The sequence below is a fragment of the Syngnathus acus genome, chromosome 1 (assembly GCF_901709675.1).
Source record: "Syngnathus acus chromosome 1, fSynAcu1.2, whole genome shotgun sequence".
Taxonomy (NCBI): Eukaryota; Metazoa; Chordata; class Actinopteri; order Syngnathiformes; family Syngnathidae; genus Syngnathus; species Syngnathus acus.
Genome location: NC_051087.1, coordinates 1,329,477 through 1,347,713, shown reverse-complemented (window position 1 = coordinate 1,347,713; position 18,237 = coordinate 1,329,477). Strand labels below are relative to the sequence as shown.

The following is an 18,237-nucleotide window of genomic DNA, read 5'->3' as shown; positions in this document are numbered from 1 at the left end:
GTAGTCGTGCGCGCGCCACTGCGCATGCGCGTGTGGAGTCCACGGAAAGAGGGAGGGAGTACTCGCTGGCGGGGGTTGAGCAAGCGGCTGTTGCTGTTGTGGCCCGAGAGATCGAGCGCTGCGGCGGTAGTGTGGCGGAACACAAGGCATGGCGGGGCCGCAGGACTTCCAGCAGGGCAGCTATTGTCACCGGAAGACGTGGCTCAACGTACTACTGGGAATATTACACTTAATCTTACCGTGCGTGCAGTACGGAGGAGCCCAGAGACAAGGTCCGTCTTCATTTTTTTTCCTCCTCTCGTCATGTCAAGTACGCCAAATGTTGATTTGACAGCAGCCTCAAATGGGGCTTTAATAGCCCCCTTCATCGCTCTATTTACACCCACAGACTCATTATTATATTGTTCAACACTAATCGCTTAGATTAGTTGATCAAACAAACGCAACACAAAGGTTTATTTGTGTGAGCAAGTTGGGTTAGCCGCCTTGCTAACGCTTCCTGCTAACTAGCGAGTCTTTGTCAAAGCGATGCCAAGTCACGTCACAATTGTCGCTTCTTTATGCGAATACAGTTTACTATGAGCTACTTTAAAAACCGCCGATACATCTCTCGAGCGCCGCTAAATAAACTTCCCAGCTCACATCTGATCTGATGTGTTGTTTTTCTCGCCCATTCAAAAGCTCTGAGTCAAATGGCCACCAGCGTGGTCGAGGTCTGGCAGCCGGAGGATGCAGACACGCTTGTCCCGCTGCAGGTAAATACAACTGCTTATTTATTTATGCACGTGTGCAAATATTGTTTTTCGGAAGTCATTTGTTTCTTCATTAATTTTACCATCAAAAAGAGTTCCAATCGGGAGCACGTGTGTGACATCTATTGTTTGGCTTGTCCGCTGCACATTTGCACGGTTCTCCCCCCCCCCCCCCTCTATTGTCCGCGCACTCCATTGACGATGATCGCAATTTTACTTTTGCATGCTCATTATGCATGTGTAAATGATGCAAATGTCGGATACATGCCATGTAAACGGAGCCAAGTGCCCCCCTCCACCATGCGGCTGCACGCCGCACCCCATGTTCCAGTTTGTGCACTCCATTATGGAGGGTGCAATTACACATGGAGGCAGGCGACCCCACGACACTTTGCAACTCCACAATATTAGGAACACATGTACATACTGGTTTTGATGAAACAAAGTTGATTCTGCTCACCATCATTGTGCAATACTGTTTACAGCCATGATGGTTTTTAATAACGGTTGTTTGATTCGTTATCATAACTTTGTAAAGGAGCAATAAAGATCCGCTTTTAATATTATTGGGTTAGGGTTATATTGGAAATGTTTGCCGACACACGTGGGATTATTCAATTTAGCTAAATATAGAAACTATTAGTATTTTTGCTATTTAATATCCTTGAATGATAGCTGAATGTAAATTATGATACCAAAAAATGAGTGTAATTTAACCATAAAATGTGTGAGTGAGCGATTACGCAAGCGCACGTGAACCAATAACTTCCAGTGAAGTTGCCAGCTGACTGTCGTACCTGAGGGAGGTGTGGAATTTGGAAGGGGGGCGGGGTCTTTTGTAAATACTAGACTCGTGCGTGAGTCGTCCACCTTGTTACACATGTTTTCAGGCGTGTTCTTATGACAATTAGTGGGGGTTAAATGCTAATTAAAACTTTCGCTGCATATAATTAAATGTTAATATGCATGCAACATGTTTTCCCACCGGTTAAATTGCTTAGACATGCGAGCAAAATGGCGGTCGATTGGCGTGCTTGACTTCAAAACTTTCCTCCATTGTCAACGGGGAAATACTTTTCTGCATCTTCAGCATATTTGCAGGCAGCGACAACACAAGTTGTCATTGTTGCGCGACATCAGCTGCTCTTGTGCTCACTTCATCCATTAGGATGTGACAAAATAGTTTTTTTGCCCTCTGACTGGATTCCAAATTTTTTGCCCCCCCAAAATATATCACCGTTTTGACACCATATGATTGTCTTAACAATTCTCTCTCGTTCGTAGATGGAAAAGGGGCCAAGAAAAGATGAGCTTCCACTTCAAGACAGGTAGGTTGGTTAACAATTTGTGGGATTGCCTGCAAAACTAGCTGGCAGACGTAACGCTAACCCTAAATACACCCCGTCGACATGGGAGCAAGACACAAAGAATGTCAAAGCAGGTTCTTCATTCTCACTTGGCCTGTGATCAAACTGCGGCTTGTTGTTTTGAATTAGAAAAAAGCTCGCTCACCTGTTTCTGAATAAACCAGTTCTTGATCCAAATTCCATTCTTGCACCACAAAAAAAGACCATAAACGAGTTATTTTTTCATATTTGGTGCACAACGATGTTTTGAATAAGACCAAAAGCAAGTTGCCAAGCCTTTTTGTATTATTATTATTTTTTTGCATATTCCAAATATTTCTCAATGTGCTGCGTTCTGCTTGTAATTGTGTTTGCGACGGGCCTTGCCCTGCATTCAGGCTATGTTGTTTATATTGGTGGGGGGGGGGTTACGGTGGGAGTTTGGGGGCCGTGGGTAAGAGAGAGGCACAGAACAGAATTCCTGACTAATTTTAGAAGTCCTTAAAAGAAAATGGAGGGGACGTCCATCGTTCCCAGCTGCTCCCCCTGCAAGAGAATGCTTTTTTTTTTCTCCATCGATGGAAATATCAACAATCAGCATCACGATGAATCCATCCCCGGGGGCATCTCTTGGGTTTTCTCATGAACTTCAAATGGGGTGACACTACTTTGAAACGCTAAACCTGTCTGGAAACCTTAATGACCTTGTAAAGTGGTTTCGGAGATTAGTTTCGACATGCTTGAAATGAAAATGTTTTTTTTAAAGCGCAGCCCTTGTTAAAACTCGAAGCCACGCCTGACCCAAGTGTGAAAGCCTTAACCCTGGGCTTGACAGCCAAGACTTTGTTTGAAACCGTGACACAGTCAAGGGATGCCACCGGGCTTTATTAGAACTAATAAGAACTAACAAACTGGCTCTGAAAACTTCATAAAACGACCAAAAGTCAATAAGAAAAGGAAAAATCACCATAATTCAAATTCTAAAAGTCTTCTCACCTCACCCAAAAGACATTCTCGTTCCCGTCCAAAGCTGCCGAGCGGCGCCGGGTGTCTGCTTTTAACCTCGGGGAGGTGACAAGCGGCTCATTGACCTTGACGCTTCCTGGGTCGCGTGACCTCTCGCGTGCCCGTCTTATCGGCCGAGCGGAGAGGCGGCAATTAGCGCCTCCGTCACCTGAGACGGTGGGCACAACCCTTGGCCGCTCTCTCACTCACGCGCTGCTGCTAACCAAAACAGCAGCACGTCGTTCATATGCAATTATTTGCCCCAAGGGGAGAGGGAGTGCTGCAAGTGGGCGTGAGATAAAAAATGCTGCCGAGAAAAAGTCTTTTCCTTCTCAGCTTGATGTCGACATCATTTAGCACCTCGTCTTTGTTATCTTCACCGCCTCACAACTTGTGCCAGATTACCGTCGGTGTGCAAGGAACTGCTTTTACTTTCACTATGACTCTTCCCCGTTTCGAACAAGGGGATATGCGCAGTTAGCACCCCACCCCCCCCCCCCTCTCTCTCTCTCTCAACCTCGTGTGCATTTCTAACCATGTGTGGACTGCTCACTCTGTTTAAAGGAAGTGCCAGTGAAGGAACTGTGCAGCTGCGCTTAGCGTACGTTAACCATTAGCCGCAGCTACTTGGGACGTCAGCAAAATGTGGCTAATTTGCCGCATAAGTTGCCAACTATTTCTCATGCCAAATTTCTGTAACTCTCCTGTAACACGTCGTTCTTCTCTCCAATAGCTCGTCCGCATTTCATTCGGAGGTTGGGAGGCCGTTGCACTTCCAACCGCCGATATTAAAGTTCGGTAATCAGTAAGTCACACACTTCCTGCTCTACACAAATGCCCAAAACCTGACAAATGTTTTTTTTTTCTTCACATATCAAATATTTCCCGGCTGTGGTTTCATCACTCATTGTCCGTGGTCTCTTCCTTAGGCCGCTGTGGCTGCCGAGAGCCGAAACCATAAATGTCCACAACCCCAGCCAGGAGCTTCCCGTGACGCTGCTGTCTATGTTTACGTCCAGCAGGCACTTTCACATACCTTCCTCGCACAGAAGAGTGAGTGAGCGAGCCTGCTTCATATCTCCTTGACTCTCCATTCTCCGGCCTCTTGAAGTGACATTTGCTTTATTTTGTTTTTGTTCCAGGTCATCCCCCCCAGAGGGAAAACATCTTTTAAACTCATTTTCCTCCCATCCGAGGAGGGCAACGTAGAAAACACGCTATTTATAAACACATCAGCCCACGGGCTGCTTTCATATCAGGTCAGTGGACTTTTGTGTGATCTCTTAGAAAGAAAAAAAAAAGGAATTTGATTGAAAAGCTCAACTCTCTGGGTTTGCTTTGTTGTGGAACTGTGCTAAACTAATATCTTAATCATTTCCCCCCCCTCCTCTCAGGTCTTTGGTGTCGGTGTCCACCAGGGCTCGTTAAAATCTGTCCAACGAAAGGACAGCGAGTTGGTGTTCCCGCATATCCAGAGCATCAAGTTGACCCAAACTCAGGTATGCATTCATCCAAAACTCTTTTCTGCAGGCACAAAGAAGCTTTTTGTCGTGCAAAAATTCAATTAAAAAAGAAAAAGTGTCGCGTCAGCAGCTCGGATGACACAACACAGTCCGGCGTGCACAGGCGCTCACTTGACCTGATATCCGACACCAATGCTGCTATAATTAGCAATATAAATGACACCCCAAGGGTGGGGTGGGTGTGTTTGTGTTTATTTATTCATTTATTTTTCAAGAGCGTGAAAGTCTGCGCGTGTTTAAGTGATGTAAAAGTCAAGACGAAAGCCACGCAAGAGGAAGTAGCCTGGCAGGGTCACTCTTGCCGCTCAGTCCGTCCGCAGTTCTGCTTCTGCTTTCAAAAAAAGGTTCTTACGTAACCTTACTGTACTCGATTGACACACGTATGCAAAATCATCCAGACGAGTATTTATACGATGTTGTGCAACAATTAAGCAGATTTTAAAATAGTGTGGGTTCAACAAGTTTTTTTTTTTTTTTTAAATCCATGTATTTTTATCGTGACTTACCCATACTGGAAAAAAATAGATCCCACTTTGAATGCCAGAGCATTTGTGTTTGTTACTCGTGCAGGAAGATGTGTCCAACATCACCATTCTGGGTCTCCTGCTGGAGTGCAGCCTGCCCAAGAGTTTGTTCGTCACGTCACAGGTACCGGTGGATTTTTTTTATTCTGCGTATTATTGTCCGAAACTTCTCGTGCTTGGGAAGCCTCACCGGGCGTCTTGCCAACACACACACACGCAGGGTTCCTGCCTCCAGAACGAGGAGCGGCTCAGCCTGCAGCTGGACCTGTCGGCACGCTGCGAGCAGCCCGCCGATCTGGACAAGCTCAAGCCTTACGTCCTTGAGCACATCCTGTTGCTGCTCACGGTCCCCGCTGCCGGACAGGCCGCACTCGGTGGGTGTCTCCTTGTCGTGCCCTGGAGAAGAAGGAAAAAAAACACAATTATAAATAATTACTGGAGACAAATATTTAAAAAATAATAATAATATAAATAAGAAAAAAAAACTATTATAAGTAATTACTAGAGATAAATATTCTTATTTGAATTATTTGCATTCCTCTGTTTGCATTTCATTTCATTTGATAAAAACAATCCACATTAAAAAGAAATTGTAATGGGTTTTTTTCTCATTGTGTAAAATGAGATTTTCTACCTCAAAACGTACTGGAGGTATCGCTACTCTTTGTCAGCTATAACGTATATAGAATGTTTGAAGTGCATGGCTTGCTTTCATTTGTTCTGAATTCGTTTTAGCCTGTCATTTCTTTCTATGTCATTTCTGTTGCAGGGGAACCAAAAATAGGAGTTTATATGCAAAATTCCGGAAGCAAAAGGCTCTACATAAAGGTGACTTGTTTGTCTTTGGGGGCTGATTGCAAATCCAAATGCATGTTTGACGCTTCTCTGTGTTTTGAATCCACCCACCCAGGACATGCAGTTGCTATCCAAAGTGGACGCCGCTCTGGAAATCAATCGAGTTCTTCTGCGTTCAGAAGCCAAAAACTTTACCCAAGTGGCCACCCTCACCTGCAGAGGTCCAAACTTTTCCCCTTGCTCCTTTCTCACTCACAGTTTATTCACCTATCTGTTTTCCCACGCCATTCCAGGTTCCGGCCACGGAAGCAAATGCGTCCGTCATATCAGCGTAAAGGTGCTCGGCAACCAGATGACGCACAACCTGGCCGGATTACATATCGCGCACAGGTAACACATTCCAATACGGCCATCAGCAGGACGGTTCTGACACGCACCCGGCCGCAGGTGGAGCACGGAGGACCTGTCCAGCCTTTTCCAAGTCAAACAGAAAACCACAGAGCGGGTGGAACTGTGGCTGACCAACCCGTTCCCGCTGCCGCTCACCGTGACCGGCGCCCGTCTCTCTCCCAAACTGAAGGGGGCGATGAAGGTGCGCCGTTTGGAAAAAGAATTGGATGCTGACTCAGTGTAGTCGACAGCAATTTTTTCTTTCCGCCCGCCAGGTGTTGAACTTCGGCGGCCCGCTAACGGTGCCGCAGGGTTGTTGGTCCATCTTGTCCCTCCGGCTCTCGGACCGGGCGCCGCCGGCCGGTCACTCCCTCACGCTCGGCCTCAACACCCAAGTGGGCGCAGCCGTGCGCGTCCCTCTCTCCTTTCACGCCGACCCTTCCGAGGTAGGAAAATCGCCAACTGGCGTCGCGGAAGCCGCATTGAGTCGTTGGTTATCTCCCGTCTCAGCAGGGAGACTTGGTGTTCGAGTCCGAGCGAGAGTGCCGGCGACCGTGCCCGCTCAAATTGTCCGAAGCAGGTGAGGCCTGAAAATAAGTCTTTGAAATCGGACGCTCGGTTACGATTCATCGAATTCTGCTTGGCGTCCAGATCGCTCAGAGTGGCAACGCACGCTCCTGCCGGACTTCTCGCGCTCGTCCTGGACGCTTGATAGCAAGCTGGCCGGCCGACTCTTCTCCCGCTGGCAGAAGAATAAAGACAAGCTGCCTTGCAGGTCAGCGTCAACAAAAGGCTTAACGCAATCCTATTCTTAAAATATAAAAATGCTTTATTGGCGGCTTGTGTGCATGTTTCAGGTGGCCCAGGCTCCCCACAGAGACGTCGTCACCACTGGATTTTGGCGCCACGCCCATTAATGAGAGCAAGGTGATTGAGCAATCGCTTGCGTTGTAACGTGAAACAAATGCTGAGACAGGAAATATGTGTGTCTGTAGGTGAAAACTTTGCTGCTGAAGAACCCTTCGTCATCTGTGGTTTCTGTGGAGATCCAGATTATTTCCCTCTATCCTTCCCCACTTGGAGCTTTGGACATTCTCACCAAATGGTACAACAGCGTAGCAGGGTTTTTTTTTTTCTTCACCTTTTCTAAATGTAGCAGTTTTCTTTTGCAGGTTCAACATCAGCCCCCTGGCGGTCAACATCAGTACTGCAGAGTTCTCATTGTTGAACGTACCACCCAGGGTGAGCTTAAAAAACAAAACATGATTCCTCGTTGCCTTCATTGCATTCCTTGATAGATTCTCGCCCGTTTTCAAGGCGAGCGAGGATGCGAAGACCCCGAGAGGTGACGGCGTCCTGCGCTTGCTGCTCCAACCGTGGGAATCCCGGGAAGTGGCCGTCGTGTTTACGCCGTCCGAGCACAAGCCCACCACCACCATCCTGATCATCAGGTACACAGACCCTCAAGCCAGTCTAGTGGTTCAATTTAGACAATCAGAGCTCTGACGTCTTATCTAAGGAGCTTCAAATGTAGTCTCAGTTTGTGTGTGTACATTTTCAGGAACAACCTGACCGTGTTTGACATGGTCACGGTGAGGGGCCACGGGGCCAAAGAGCTGCTGAGGGTTGGCGGCAAGCTGCCCGGTCCGGGGGCCTCCCTGCGCTTCAACGTTCCTCAGTCCACTCTGATGGAGTGCAGAGATGGTGAGGGCTCCATTTTTTTTTTTTTTAAATCATGAATGGATTGTCATGGTTCATCCCGTCCGTAGCTGGCCTGCGCGGCGACAACAAGCCGCTCTTCGCCATCCGCAAAAGCTTCAAAGTGGAGAACGCCGGCGAGCTGCCCCTCACCGTCACGTCCATGAACGTCAACGGTTACAAGTGTCAGGGCTTCGGCTTCGAGGTGCTGCAGTGCCGCTCCTTCAGCCTCGAACGCAACGGCTCGGCCGAGATTACAGTAGCGTGAGTGGGACTCGCTACTTCCTGTTTTTTGTCTGGCAGGCTAAAGCAAATGTCAGCAAACTCGTTTGATTGCTCCCGTCCAGGTTCACGCCGGACTTCACGTCGTCCTGGGTGATCCGCGACCTGGTGCTGGTGACGTCGCGCGGCACCAGCTTCCCGTTCACCCTCAACGTGACGTTGCCCCACCACATGCTGCCCCTGTGCGCTCAAGTTGTGCCGGGCCCGAGCTGGGAGGAATCCTTCTGGGTGGTCACGCTTGTCTTCACCTGGTCAGTTGCTACTTGACATTTAAGTTAGCGGTTAGCGTTACTTTGGCGGACCTCCAACTTCTTTGTGTGTGTCTTTCCAGTTTCTCCTTGTTGGGTGTGTGCTTGATGGCGTTCCATCAGGCGCAGTACATCCTCAGCGAGTTCTCCGTGCCGGCCATCCGGAGCAACCACAACTCCAACTTGTCCCGCGACAATGGCCCCGTCAACAACATCACACCCAACGGTGTCAAGTATGTTTTTTTTTTTTTTTTTTTTCCACCATCTTGCTTCCGCAGAACAAAAGTTGTTTACATACTTAAATTGCGTCTTTTTTTTTTTCCCCTCTCAAGTAAAGCCAAGGGTAGTTGTAAGAGCTACGTGGACTCGTGTCACACCTCGGATAAGGGCAAAGGTCGCGGTTCCCCGGCGCTGTCCAACAAGCCCGCTCAGCGTCCTCAGTCGTCCAAGAAGAGCTCCCCCGGCGCCCCGTCGCAACCCCAAAAGAAACACAAGGTGTCCCTTTACTACGGCAAGTACAAGCCCAGCGCGGCCACCGCGCCGTCGGCGCCCACGGACGAAGAGCACGAGGAGCGTGAGGAGTACGAAGAACCGGTACCCGAAGCGCCTCTGACGCCGGACCCCGACGTGTCCAACAACAACGAACCGTCATTTGTCAGCGAGATGGCCAAAAAGGCGCCGGCGGACTTGAAAGTTGAAGACAGTGTGCCAGCAGCCATTATGTTTCCCGTGGAAATTCCTGCTGGCTTCCCGCAAAACGTCACGCTCTGCCCCGGACCCAGGCCGGGCCTCCTGTTGTGCAAGCCCGTGGAGATGAATCACGCCGAGGCGCCCGACGCTGAGCTACAGGTCAGCGCGTTGATAGTGTGATTTACATTGGAAATGGAAAACCATTTGAGCGTAACCAAACGATTCCACTGAAAATGTCAGTGCTGCTCTTTACTTGCAATCAAACTATTGTTATTTTCTCTTACAGTTAAGGGAAGACAACAAAGACCCCCCCAAAAAGGCGTCAATTGCCGACACGGGCAGTAGTAGTAATCTTAGTAATAATAATAATAAGGGAAAGAAAAGTCGCCGGAAGACGGAGTGTGTCTCAAGGTAGGCCGGCCGCCAGTCGTTTTTCTTCTCGTGGCTTTTTCTCGTCGCTAATTGTCTCGGTTGGAACTTTGCAGCGCTCCAGAACAGAAAGCACTGCTGCTTCCGGAGAGGCAGCGGGAGCCCGATTGGAGCGCGGCGGACCGCAACCCGGCGCCGTCACGCACCAAGAACCGCTGCTGCAACGCTCCGGCGGTCGAAGCTCCCAAACCCGGACTGCGTGCCGACAACGCCGTCAGACAAAACGGTGGGCAAAGCTTCCCTCTCTTGCCTGCACACTCAATCGCATTCGACGGTGGGACTTTCATTGCGGCTGTTTTATTTGGACTCCGGCAGGCGCCTGCCCCGCCCGCAGTCGGCGAAAGTGCGTGGCCGAGCGGTGCGAGTCGGGCTCGGACTCGGGCAGCTCGTCGGGCAGCGTGCGGGCCAGCAGGGGGAGCTGGGGCAGCTGGAGCAGCGCTAGCAGCGTGGAGGGCGACAAGGAAGCCAGACACGCCTGCGCTACTTCATCCAGAAAAAGTACACACACAAAAACATCTCATGAAGTGGCAAGTCATGACGTGGTCCCACGTTTTATGAGTTGCCTTCTATTTCCCCCCCCCAGGGGATCCGATGCAGTATAACATGTACACAGCAGAGCGAGACGCCTACCAGCCTGCAAACGCCAACTGCAAACCCTTCAAGTATTTAATGACTCACGCTAGAAGTGGCTCCTCATGCTTCCCCCCCCCCCCCCCCCCCCCCCCCCCCCCCTTTTTAAATCGTAACTGTGTCACGTGTTCCAACCAGCAGCGTGTACCGTAAAGACCAGTGCCAAAGTCCCGACCCGGCCGTGTCCAGCTTCGCCCCGAGTTTTGCCGCCGTCGCCGCAGGGGTGGAGAGGAACACTGGTAACCAGGCCGTCCGAAATCCAAAACATCTTTGTATGTGAAAAACTTTGTAGCTGATTTTTATTGTATTTTTTTCCCCCCCCAGACCTGACGGGTCACTTCCGGCCCGAGGAAACTTGGTCGGCACCCTCGGTTCCGCTCACCAACGAGTTCCGGTACAACACCAGCACCGCCGAAGTGCTGCCCTTCATCCCTCAGACGACCTCGCCAAGGCCGTATAACGGGTATGATGCCATCCCGACCGACACTTTTGGAAGAACCCGTCACCAACTGTATGTGTGTATATCTAATATTTTTTGTTTGTTTCTTCCCACAGGTTTGCATGGCGAAGTGGCAACAACCACTGCAGTAATCCGTACGCCTACAGCGAGGACGGCTGCTACATCGGTACACAAGCCTTCACATTGGTGCGCGGCGTCGCTAACCGCACATCCTCATTTAAGCCTCGTGTGACCGTCCGACAGGAAACGCGGCGATGCAGGCGGGATTTCCTCATCAAGAGTGCCACGCCGTCCCCCCCGCCAGTCAGGCGGGCTGGAGTGAGCAACATACCCAAGAATCCCCGGGCTCCACTTGGGACTCTGCCGCCTGCGTGGGCACCAAGGTGACCATCTTTACAATCACACGTTTTCATATTCACCATACATTGTCGGTCGAGCCCCGCTAAATTTTTTTCTCAACAATCAATTTGGCTTTGACGCGCTTTAACGAAGAACCGGTGGTTGGTCAGCCTTTCTTCTCAGGCACCCGCAGCCTGTCGCCCATGTCCAGCCTGTTTGGCTCCATTTGGACGCCGCAGAGCGCCCCCTACCACCACCACGGCCACCTGCAGCATGAGCGCTCGGCGCCCATGTCGCCGGCGTCACCCATGTCGCCGGCGTCACCCGTCACGCCGCCGCATTCGCCCTTCGCCCGTGAGACGGCAGAGGCGCCCGCGTGCGGTGGTGGCGGTGGCGTCCCGTTCTCGGCAGCGGTGCCCGCGTGCGGTGGCGTCCCGTTCTCCAGCTTCAACCCGTTCGGCCCTCACATGAACTTGGACATCTGGAACTCCTCGTCCAATCGCAGCTCCAACTCGCAGCTATCCAACGACTCGGGCTACTGCGGCGACGTTTAGAAAGAAAGAAAAACAACCATGAGTAAAAAAAAAAAAAAGCATCACAATAATTGCAAAAACATATAGAACATGTATACCACCAAGTAAAAAAAAAAGAATGTTCTTTTATCAATAATGGGGAAAATGTGAATATTCCTTTTCTTTTATGTTCCCATTTTCAAACGTTGTGGACATTTGTTGTATATTTTTCTAGATGTTTTGCAGTTTTGATCATAGAAAATTAAAAACAAGGTTTTCTACTTGAAAAAGTCTCCATTTTGTTGAATTCGTTTTAAATGCGGCTGTGTTCAGAATCAACTTGGAAATAAATCTTCTCAGACATGACGGCCTTCTTCAAATGGTGAGTAGTTTTGATTTGATATGGTTTCATCACTGAGCTTCTCTGACTGTGTTTTGCCCCCAGAGTTCTGTGAAAGTTTAGAAGCCTCACGTCTCCCTCTACTGGCCATTGGAGAGAATGCAGGTAAGTACATTTTCTTTTCCAGTTTTGCATGGACCTAAAATCTGTTTGCCAAGTCACATTTGGTCGTCGGAAACAGAAACGTGCTTAAATTTTGTGATCAAATGGACTTCATATTTTTGACAGAAATCCGAAACTATCATGATTTATGTGTTTACAACGTGTTTTGTTTGTGTTGTCACCTTAACTAAACTTGCTAGAAAGGTTTCTAATTCAGTTAACGTTTGTGGTGATGATTAAACAATCCCAAAACGATCATGTGCTTTTAAAGCGATGGAAAAAAGATGACGTCTGCGTATTTCTGTGCGCTAGTGTGGACATAGAGCTCGTGTGGCTAAAAGAGCGTGTAATTTGCGATCAGACGGTGGAGTGCTGCCATATTGCCGCTATTGATCTTGAGGCCTAAAGTCAACACAGAAGCCAGGATACTGATGACCAGGGGGGGTCCTGATAACGCATGCAGACATAAACACAATGTAATTGACTTGTGTGGATTTAGTTGACCCTCTGATGACGCTTTATGACAGCAACGCTTTTTTAAAATATAGGAAAATTGGGGATTTAAATGTATCAGTAAAGTATCATTCCAAATAAGGAACGAAGAGAAAAGTATCAGACTCAGTAATCATCCAAAATACGTTAGAAATGAACAACAACCATTTACTAATTAAAAATGTAATCATTAAACCAATGTAACAATAAATCAACGTTGGATAAATGAATGAAAAAGGCAGATCAAAGGAAATAATCAAACAAAAGTATTTTGTAAACTGTATAAATAAAAACATATTGAATAAAAATAAAAAGATAGCAAAAAAGTGACCCGATTAAATATTAATACCCAGATTAAATATTAGCAAAATATATCAAACCAGACTGAGTGAATTATGTACATAAAGATTTTTAAAAAATCTTTATTGAATTAAATATGGTTAAAAATGGATTTAAAATAACGTCTATCAATTGAAGGCACAAAGTGATTTGGTTTACATAATGACAATTATATAATGATAACATTGCATAATTAAACCCATCATCATTTTAGCTCATTAGTGTTTCTTGAGATATGTTTTATTTATTATTATTATTACGACGACATTGGCATCATGTGTTGGCTTAATTTCTGCCCTCCTTTAGAGATCAAAACGGCGTGAAATTCGCTTTTACGCTCTTTTTACCTTTTAACTACCTCATAAAACCACGTTTGTTTATCTATGCGTGTACGTGTGCGTGCCCACGGCAACTTTCCATTGTGGCCCCAGCAGAGCGTCCATTAAGGCGCAGACCCTCTTCCTAGTTGCCGGGCGCTAAAGTAAACAAAAGATTATTTGACCAACACAAATATTTACACCCACTTTCGCTGAGGCGTGCGTATATATACAGTTGGCATTTTTGGCCAGCGCAGCGCAGCGCAGCTCACTCACGACGATGGCGACGGGCGTCATGCGCAACTTGCAGCTCCGGGTGCCGTCCCCAGTCTATTTCCCTCTGGAGGAGGAAGAAGAAGAGGAGGAGAGGTGGTCCACAGATGAAGATGAAGACGAGACGGTTTCGGAGCCCCGGGTCTTGTCAGACCCACAGGACGCGACCGAGCGTCTGCTGAGGTTCGCCGATGTCATCAGCCGCGACGTCCGCCGGTATTTCGGCCGGGATGTCTACGACGGGGGCACCGCTTCCGACGACATCAACGACGAGCCGCTGAGGCCGGTCGTATCGGCACGCGAGGAGCAGCCCTCCTCGGAGCTGGGCCCCCTAGCTGAGCTGTTTGAGTCCCGGGGCAAAGGCCAGGGCCGCCCCATGAACGCAAGGCACCTGCCGCTCAGTTTCTGGAATGAGCCGGACCCTCCGGAGCTTCACGATGGGGACACCCACATGAATTTCAGCCTGCACACCCTGGAAAACTCCCAACCGGACTTTAGTGACCTGCTTGCCAACTGGGACCCCAACCCGGACGACGCGGATGTGCTGCATTGACAAAATCTTTTTGGATTGTGGCCTTTTATTATCACTGCTGTCACAAATTGTTGTGTCTGTAAAGAGTCTTAAAAGTGCAAAAAATAATACATTTTACATTTCAATTTGATTTATAAGTCTTTGTTGTAACTATGTAATTATGGGAAATGTGGCTGTATGTTACGTCCCTTTAAAAACGATTTCAATTTAATTTTAAATATAAAAAAATTAGATCCACATTCAATTTGGCGCAGGTGTGATAAGGACGAGCGAAAGTGGAAGTCAAACATTTTAGTTTGAAGCAGACATTTTAGGGCCGAAAGTGCCAGGACTACGTAGAAGAAAAAAAAAATCTTAACTATCTGGAGGATGAATGAAAGCAGAAATATGTCCAACTCATACTTGGTATCATTGCCAATGTTTGTCCTATTTTCTGTTATTTGATGTTTTCCTTATGACGAAAGCCGTCGTGAAAGTGCTAAAAATAAAAAATAAAGACGTCTATCGTATTAAAAAGGCACGAAAAGATACGTTTGCTTATCCGGGGCAATTTGTTTAACACTAAAGAGAGGCCAGAATGAGTCCACTTGATTGGCTGAAAGGCGAGGCCAGTAGAATTGTGCCACACGCTCCTCTCAGTGATGTCAAAAAGGCTCCGAACGTCACGAGGCTCGCAAATATGAGGATGCCAAAGTTAGCGCGAGCGGGCCTGCTCCTGCTCCTGCTGCCGCTGTTACTGCTACTGCTGGCCTCCTGCGATGAGCACGCTGAGACGGAGAAGAACCACGAAGAGCCCCAAAAGGAAGATGAAGAGCCACCCAAGAAGGAGAAGAGCAGCCAGATCGACGAGGACAAAAACGTGATGGTGCTCCATGGCAACAACTTTGCCAGGGCGCTCAACCAGACCAAATATTTATTGGTGGAATTCTGTGAGTAACACACGAGTCACGTGAAAGGATTTCAAATGTATTGATTTGCAATAAAAATATAAGTCAATATTTTTATTTAGATAATTAATTCGCATTTTCAAAGCCATACGCTCCACCTTTCTTAGTTCCTCAGGTAATCTAAAAAAAATACATTTTAAAAATTATATTGCAGCATTTTTATCCAAACAAAACTAGAATGAGTGTTATATTTATTTAATACTGTTTAGTGGAATACTGCTGAATGATGATTTGATTTTGTATTAAAAGAAAAACATTTTGAAATGTATCCTTTATAGCTTTGAGCTCCGTTTAAAGCAAGCAACCCATTGTCCAGATGTTCCGCTGCCTCCACTTTCCCACGTGCTCAGGGAGCAAAGTTTCAGGTCCTATCAGCGAAAAACGTCACCTAGTTGCTTTTCAATTTGTATTCTTTTTTTCATGCATGCAGATGCCCCATGGTGCGGCCACTGCAAGCAGCTGGAGCCCATCTACGCCGAGGCGGCCGGCAAGCTGAAGGACCAGCCCGCCGTCGGCTTGGCCAAAGTGGACGCCACCGACGAGAAGGAGCTGGCCGACGAGTTTGCCATCAACAGCTTTCCCGTTCTCAAGCTCTTTGTCCACGGCGACCGAAAGCAACCCATCGACTTCAACGGTACTCAAAAAATAAAAGAACTATTGTCGCCTAAAGCTAAGCTAGTGAATCAAACTGTTTCTAGGTCAGAGGACAGTAAATGGAATCATCCGGTGGTTGAAGCGTCGCAGCGGTCCCGGCGCAACGGTCCTGGCGGACGCTGACTCTGCCGCCAGCTTTGTTGACGCCCACAACATCACCGTCGTGGGATTTTTTAAGGTCCGTCCTCAGCTCTTTGAATCTACACGCATGTATGGATCTTCATACTCCACTTTTCTCACCCAGAGTTTGGAAAGCGACGCAGCCAAGGAGTTTTCCCAGTTGGTCATGGACACGACCGACACGGAGTTCGGCATCACGACATCTCCGGAGGTTTTCCAGAAGTATGAATTGAAATCTGAGACGGTTGTGCTCTTCAAAAAGGTATGTGGACTTAACAGCATCCTGGGAATAAATACCGTTTTTTCCCATGTATAATGCGCAAAATTTAACTAATTTATTGTCCTAAAATCTGGGGTGCGCATTATACATGGGTAAAAAATGTTTTTATCCGGATATCATACGGAGGCCGCCATTACAGATGCGCTTTCTTCTCTGCTGTTCACTTCAAACACGTTCCATACGAACACAATGCTCTCGTATCAGACGCTTGCTCGATCACCTGCTCGTTTGCTGTCACAATGTACCCTACACAAATCCGAAACATTTCTTCGCTATCGAGTTTGCTAGCGCATGCGCAGTGATACTGACCGGCAGAATAACATCCGGTTGTTCCCAAAGATGATCTTTTTTCTGAAATAATTTTACGTTTACGGACTTAAGTAGGAGTCAAAATTTGGGTGCGTATTATACATGGGTACAGGCTTTTTCCCAGCATCAACATGCCATTTTTAGGGTGCGTATTATACATGGGGGCGCATTATACATGGGAAAAAACGGTAAGAATAAAATGATTCTTGCATTTTTTAAATAAATTTGGTGGGTGGCAAAATTCACAAAATTCGCATAAATTTACATATTCTATTTTTTAATTTTTTATTTAGTTTGATGACGGCAGAGTGGACTACACCCTGTCTGACGACGGCAAGCTGGACAAAAGCAATCTAACCAGCTTCATCCAAGAAAACAGCCTGGAGTTTATCATCCCCTTCACTAAGGAGGTAAACACACACACACACACACACACACACACACACACACACACACAATTGGCCTTGATGATGTTTGTTTGTGCAGACGGGGGATAAGATCTTCAGCTCCAGCATTCGCCTTCACTGCCTCCTCTTCATCAACTCCACGGTGGAGAGCCACACGGTGCTGGTGGACCAAGTCCGGCCCCTGGCCAAGACCTACAAGAGCAAGGTAGCGCTTAATATGTCCGCCTGCCACCAAAGTTTTCGTTGATGTTGTCCAAAACTCGGATTTTTGGCTTTAGATGCTGTTCGTTACCATCGACGTGGCGGGCGATGTGTTGTTCGTGCTGGAATTCTTCGGTGTGGTGCTAGCTGACGTGCCGACGGCTCGCATCATGAGCATGGACACGGGCAAGAAGTTCAAAGTGGACACGGCCGATCTCAGTGGGAGCCTGCCGTCATTGTGTCAGGAGGTTCTGGATGGGACGGCCAAGGCACGCGCACACACACACACACACCTATTGATCTCATTGTAATGGATTTGTTTTGTAACGCAGCCATACTATCGCAGTCAAGACGTGCCCGAGGATTGGAATAAAGCACCCGTGAAGGTCCTGGTGGGGAAGAATTTTGAGTCGGTTGCTTTGGATCCAACCAAGAATGTCTTTGTGAAATTTTGTGAGTTCTCCATGAAGCGTCCTCAAAGCATGAACTCAATCCAAATGAATAAAATGCCGATTTTTGTCCTCCTTTGCAGATGCTCCTTGGTGTGGCCACTGCAAGGAGCTAGTTCCCATTTGGGACCAGCTGGGTGAGAAGTACGCCGAGCACGAGGACATCGTCATCGCCAAGATAGATTCCACCGCCAACGAGCTGGAGGCCTTCACCATCAGCGGCTTCCCCACGCTGAAATATTTCCCCGCGGGTGGAAAAGAGGTACCGACACACACATTTCACTCACTCACACACTCGTACTTGTTTATGTGGGTTGTTGAGGACTCTCTCAAGTGTTTCTTCTGTCACCTTGCAGCCGGTGGAGTACTCAGGAAAGCGAGATCTGGAGACACTGTCAAAGTTTCTGGACAATGGAGGAGTTTTGCCCAAGGAAGATGACGACGACGACGAAAATGAAGCAGTTTGTATCTGCGTGCTAACCTCAAAATTAATATTTCTCTCTAATAATAATCATGATGAGAATAATGAATACAATTTCTTTTTTGTTTTTCAGAAAGCCGTCGAGTCTGTGAAGAAAGCCGACAACGCGACGTTTGGCAAAGATGAGCTTTGATGACATTTTTTTTTCATGGTTTTCAAATCAATAAAATTCCTTTGAGGGACAGAAAAAAGCAACAGTCAGCCCTTTTTTTTTTATTTGTATTGACAACTGGCTGATGACGGAGGAAAGTCAAGGGCCCCAGGACAAGAAAAATGTCATTCATCATTGTAACCTCGCTTGTCACATTGTC

At 47.6% G+C, this 18,237-nt stretch overlaps 2 protein-coding genes across 6 annotated transcripts; both read left to right on the top strand.

Moving 5' to 3' along the window:
• The first annotated feature begins 68 nt into the window (after window positions 1-68).
• Window positions 69-11,773, top strand: tmem131l (transmembrane 131 like). 5 transcript variants are annotated; one of them, XM_037258803.1, is made up of 35 exons: window positions 69-272; window positions 682-755; window positions 2,037-2,080; window positions 3,837-3,908; window positions 4,033-4,156; window positions 4,246-4,362; window positions 4,498-4,602; window positions 5,197-5,274; window positions 5,371-5,524; window positions 5,920-5,978; window positions 6,061-6,166; window positions 6,239-6,335; window positions 6,393-6,537; window positions 6,611-6,781; window positions 6,846-6,915; window positions 6,987-7,110; window positions 7,193-7,262; window positions 7,331-7,440; window positions 7,508-7,577; window positions 7,653-7,786; window positions 7,897-8,039; window positions 8,105-8,297; window positions 8,381-8,566; window positions 8,647-8,796; window positions 8,896-9,412; window positions 9,540-9,664; window positions 9,739-9,908; window positions 9,998-10,180; window positions 10,266-10,344; window positions 10,451-10,551; window positions 10,637-10,775; window positions 10,868-10,938; window positions 11,016-11,155; window positions 11,282-11,498; window positions 11,535-11,773. In XM_037258803.1, the coding sequence occupies exons 1-35, from the start codon at window positions 149-151 to the stop codon at window positions 11,663-11,665; spliced, it is 4,593 nt and encodes a 1,530-aa protein (XP_037114698.1). In that variant the 5' UTR covers window positions 69-148; the 3' UTR covers window positions 11,666-11,773. The 5 variants fall into 5 exon arrangements, with proteins under 5 accessions (XP_037114698.1, XP_037114689.1, XP_037114682.1 ...); XM_037258794.1 differs by having other exon boundaries at window positions 11,282-11,501; XM_037258787.1 differs by having other exon boundaries at window positions 6,849-6,915; window positions 11,282-11,773.
• A 2,956-nt stretch (window positions 11,774-14,729) lies between these two features.
• On the top strand, window positions 14,730-18,117 carry pdia2 (protein disulfide isomerase family A, member 2). Its single transcript, XM_037258884.1, has 11 exons — window positions 14,730-15,007; window positions 15,456-15,659; window positions 15,724-15,857; window positions 15,924-16,061; window positions 16,682-16,798; window positions 16,875-17,000; window positions 17,074-17,265; window positions 17,329-17,449; window positions 17,529-17,707; window positions 17,802-17,906; window positions 18,000-18,117. Exons 1-11 carry the CDS (start codon window positions 14,758-14,760, stop codon window positions 18,057-18,059), a joined length of 1,626 nt encoding a protein of 541 aa, XP_037114779.1. The 5' UTR covers window positions 14,730-14,757; the 3' UTR covers window positions 18,060-18,117.
• The last annotated feature ends 120 nt before the right edge of the window (window positions 18,118-18,237 follow it).

What these genes read in the sequence shown, in the direction of transcription:
- tmem131l (XM_037258771.1), top strand. Translation starts at nt 149, where the DNA reads ATGGCGGGGCCGCAGGACTTCCAGCAGGGCAGCTATTGTCACCGGAAG. An exon ending in GGCCACCCTCACCTGCAGAG is followed by an intron (nt 6,167 to 6,238) that starts GTCCAAACTTTT and finishes ACGCCATTCCAG; the next exon opens with GTTCCGGCCACGGAAGCAAA. An exon ending in CGCCCGACGCTGAGCTACAG is followed by an intron (nt 9,413 to 9,539) that starts GTCAGCGCGTTG and finishes TTTCTCTTACAG; the next exon opens with TTAAGGGAAGACAACAAAGA.
- pdia2 (XM_037258884.1), top strand. Translation starts at nt 14,758, where the DNA reads ATGAGGATGCCAAAGTTAGCGCGAGCGGGCCTGCTCCTGCTCCTGCTG. An exon ending in GCAACCCATCGACTTCAACG is followed by an intron (nt 15,660 to 15,723) that starts GTACTCAAAAAA and finishes AACTGTTTCTAG; the next exon opens with GTCAGAGGACAGTAAATGGA. An exon ending in ACGACGACGAAAATGAAGCA is followed by an intron (nt 17,907 to 17,999) that starts GTTTGTATCTGC and finishes TTTGTTTTTCAG; the next exon opens with AAAGCCGTCGAGTCTGTGAA.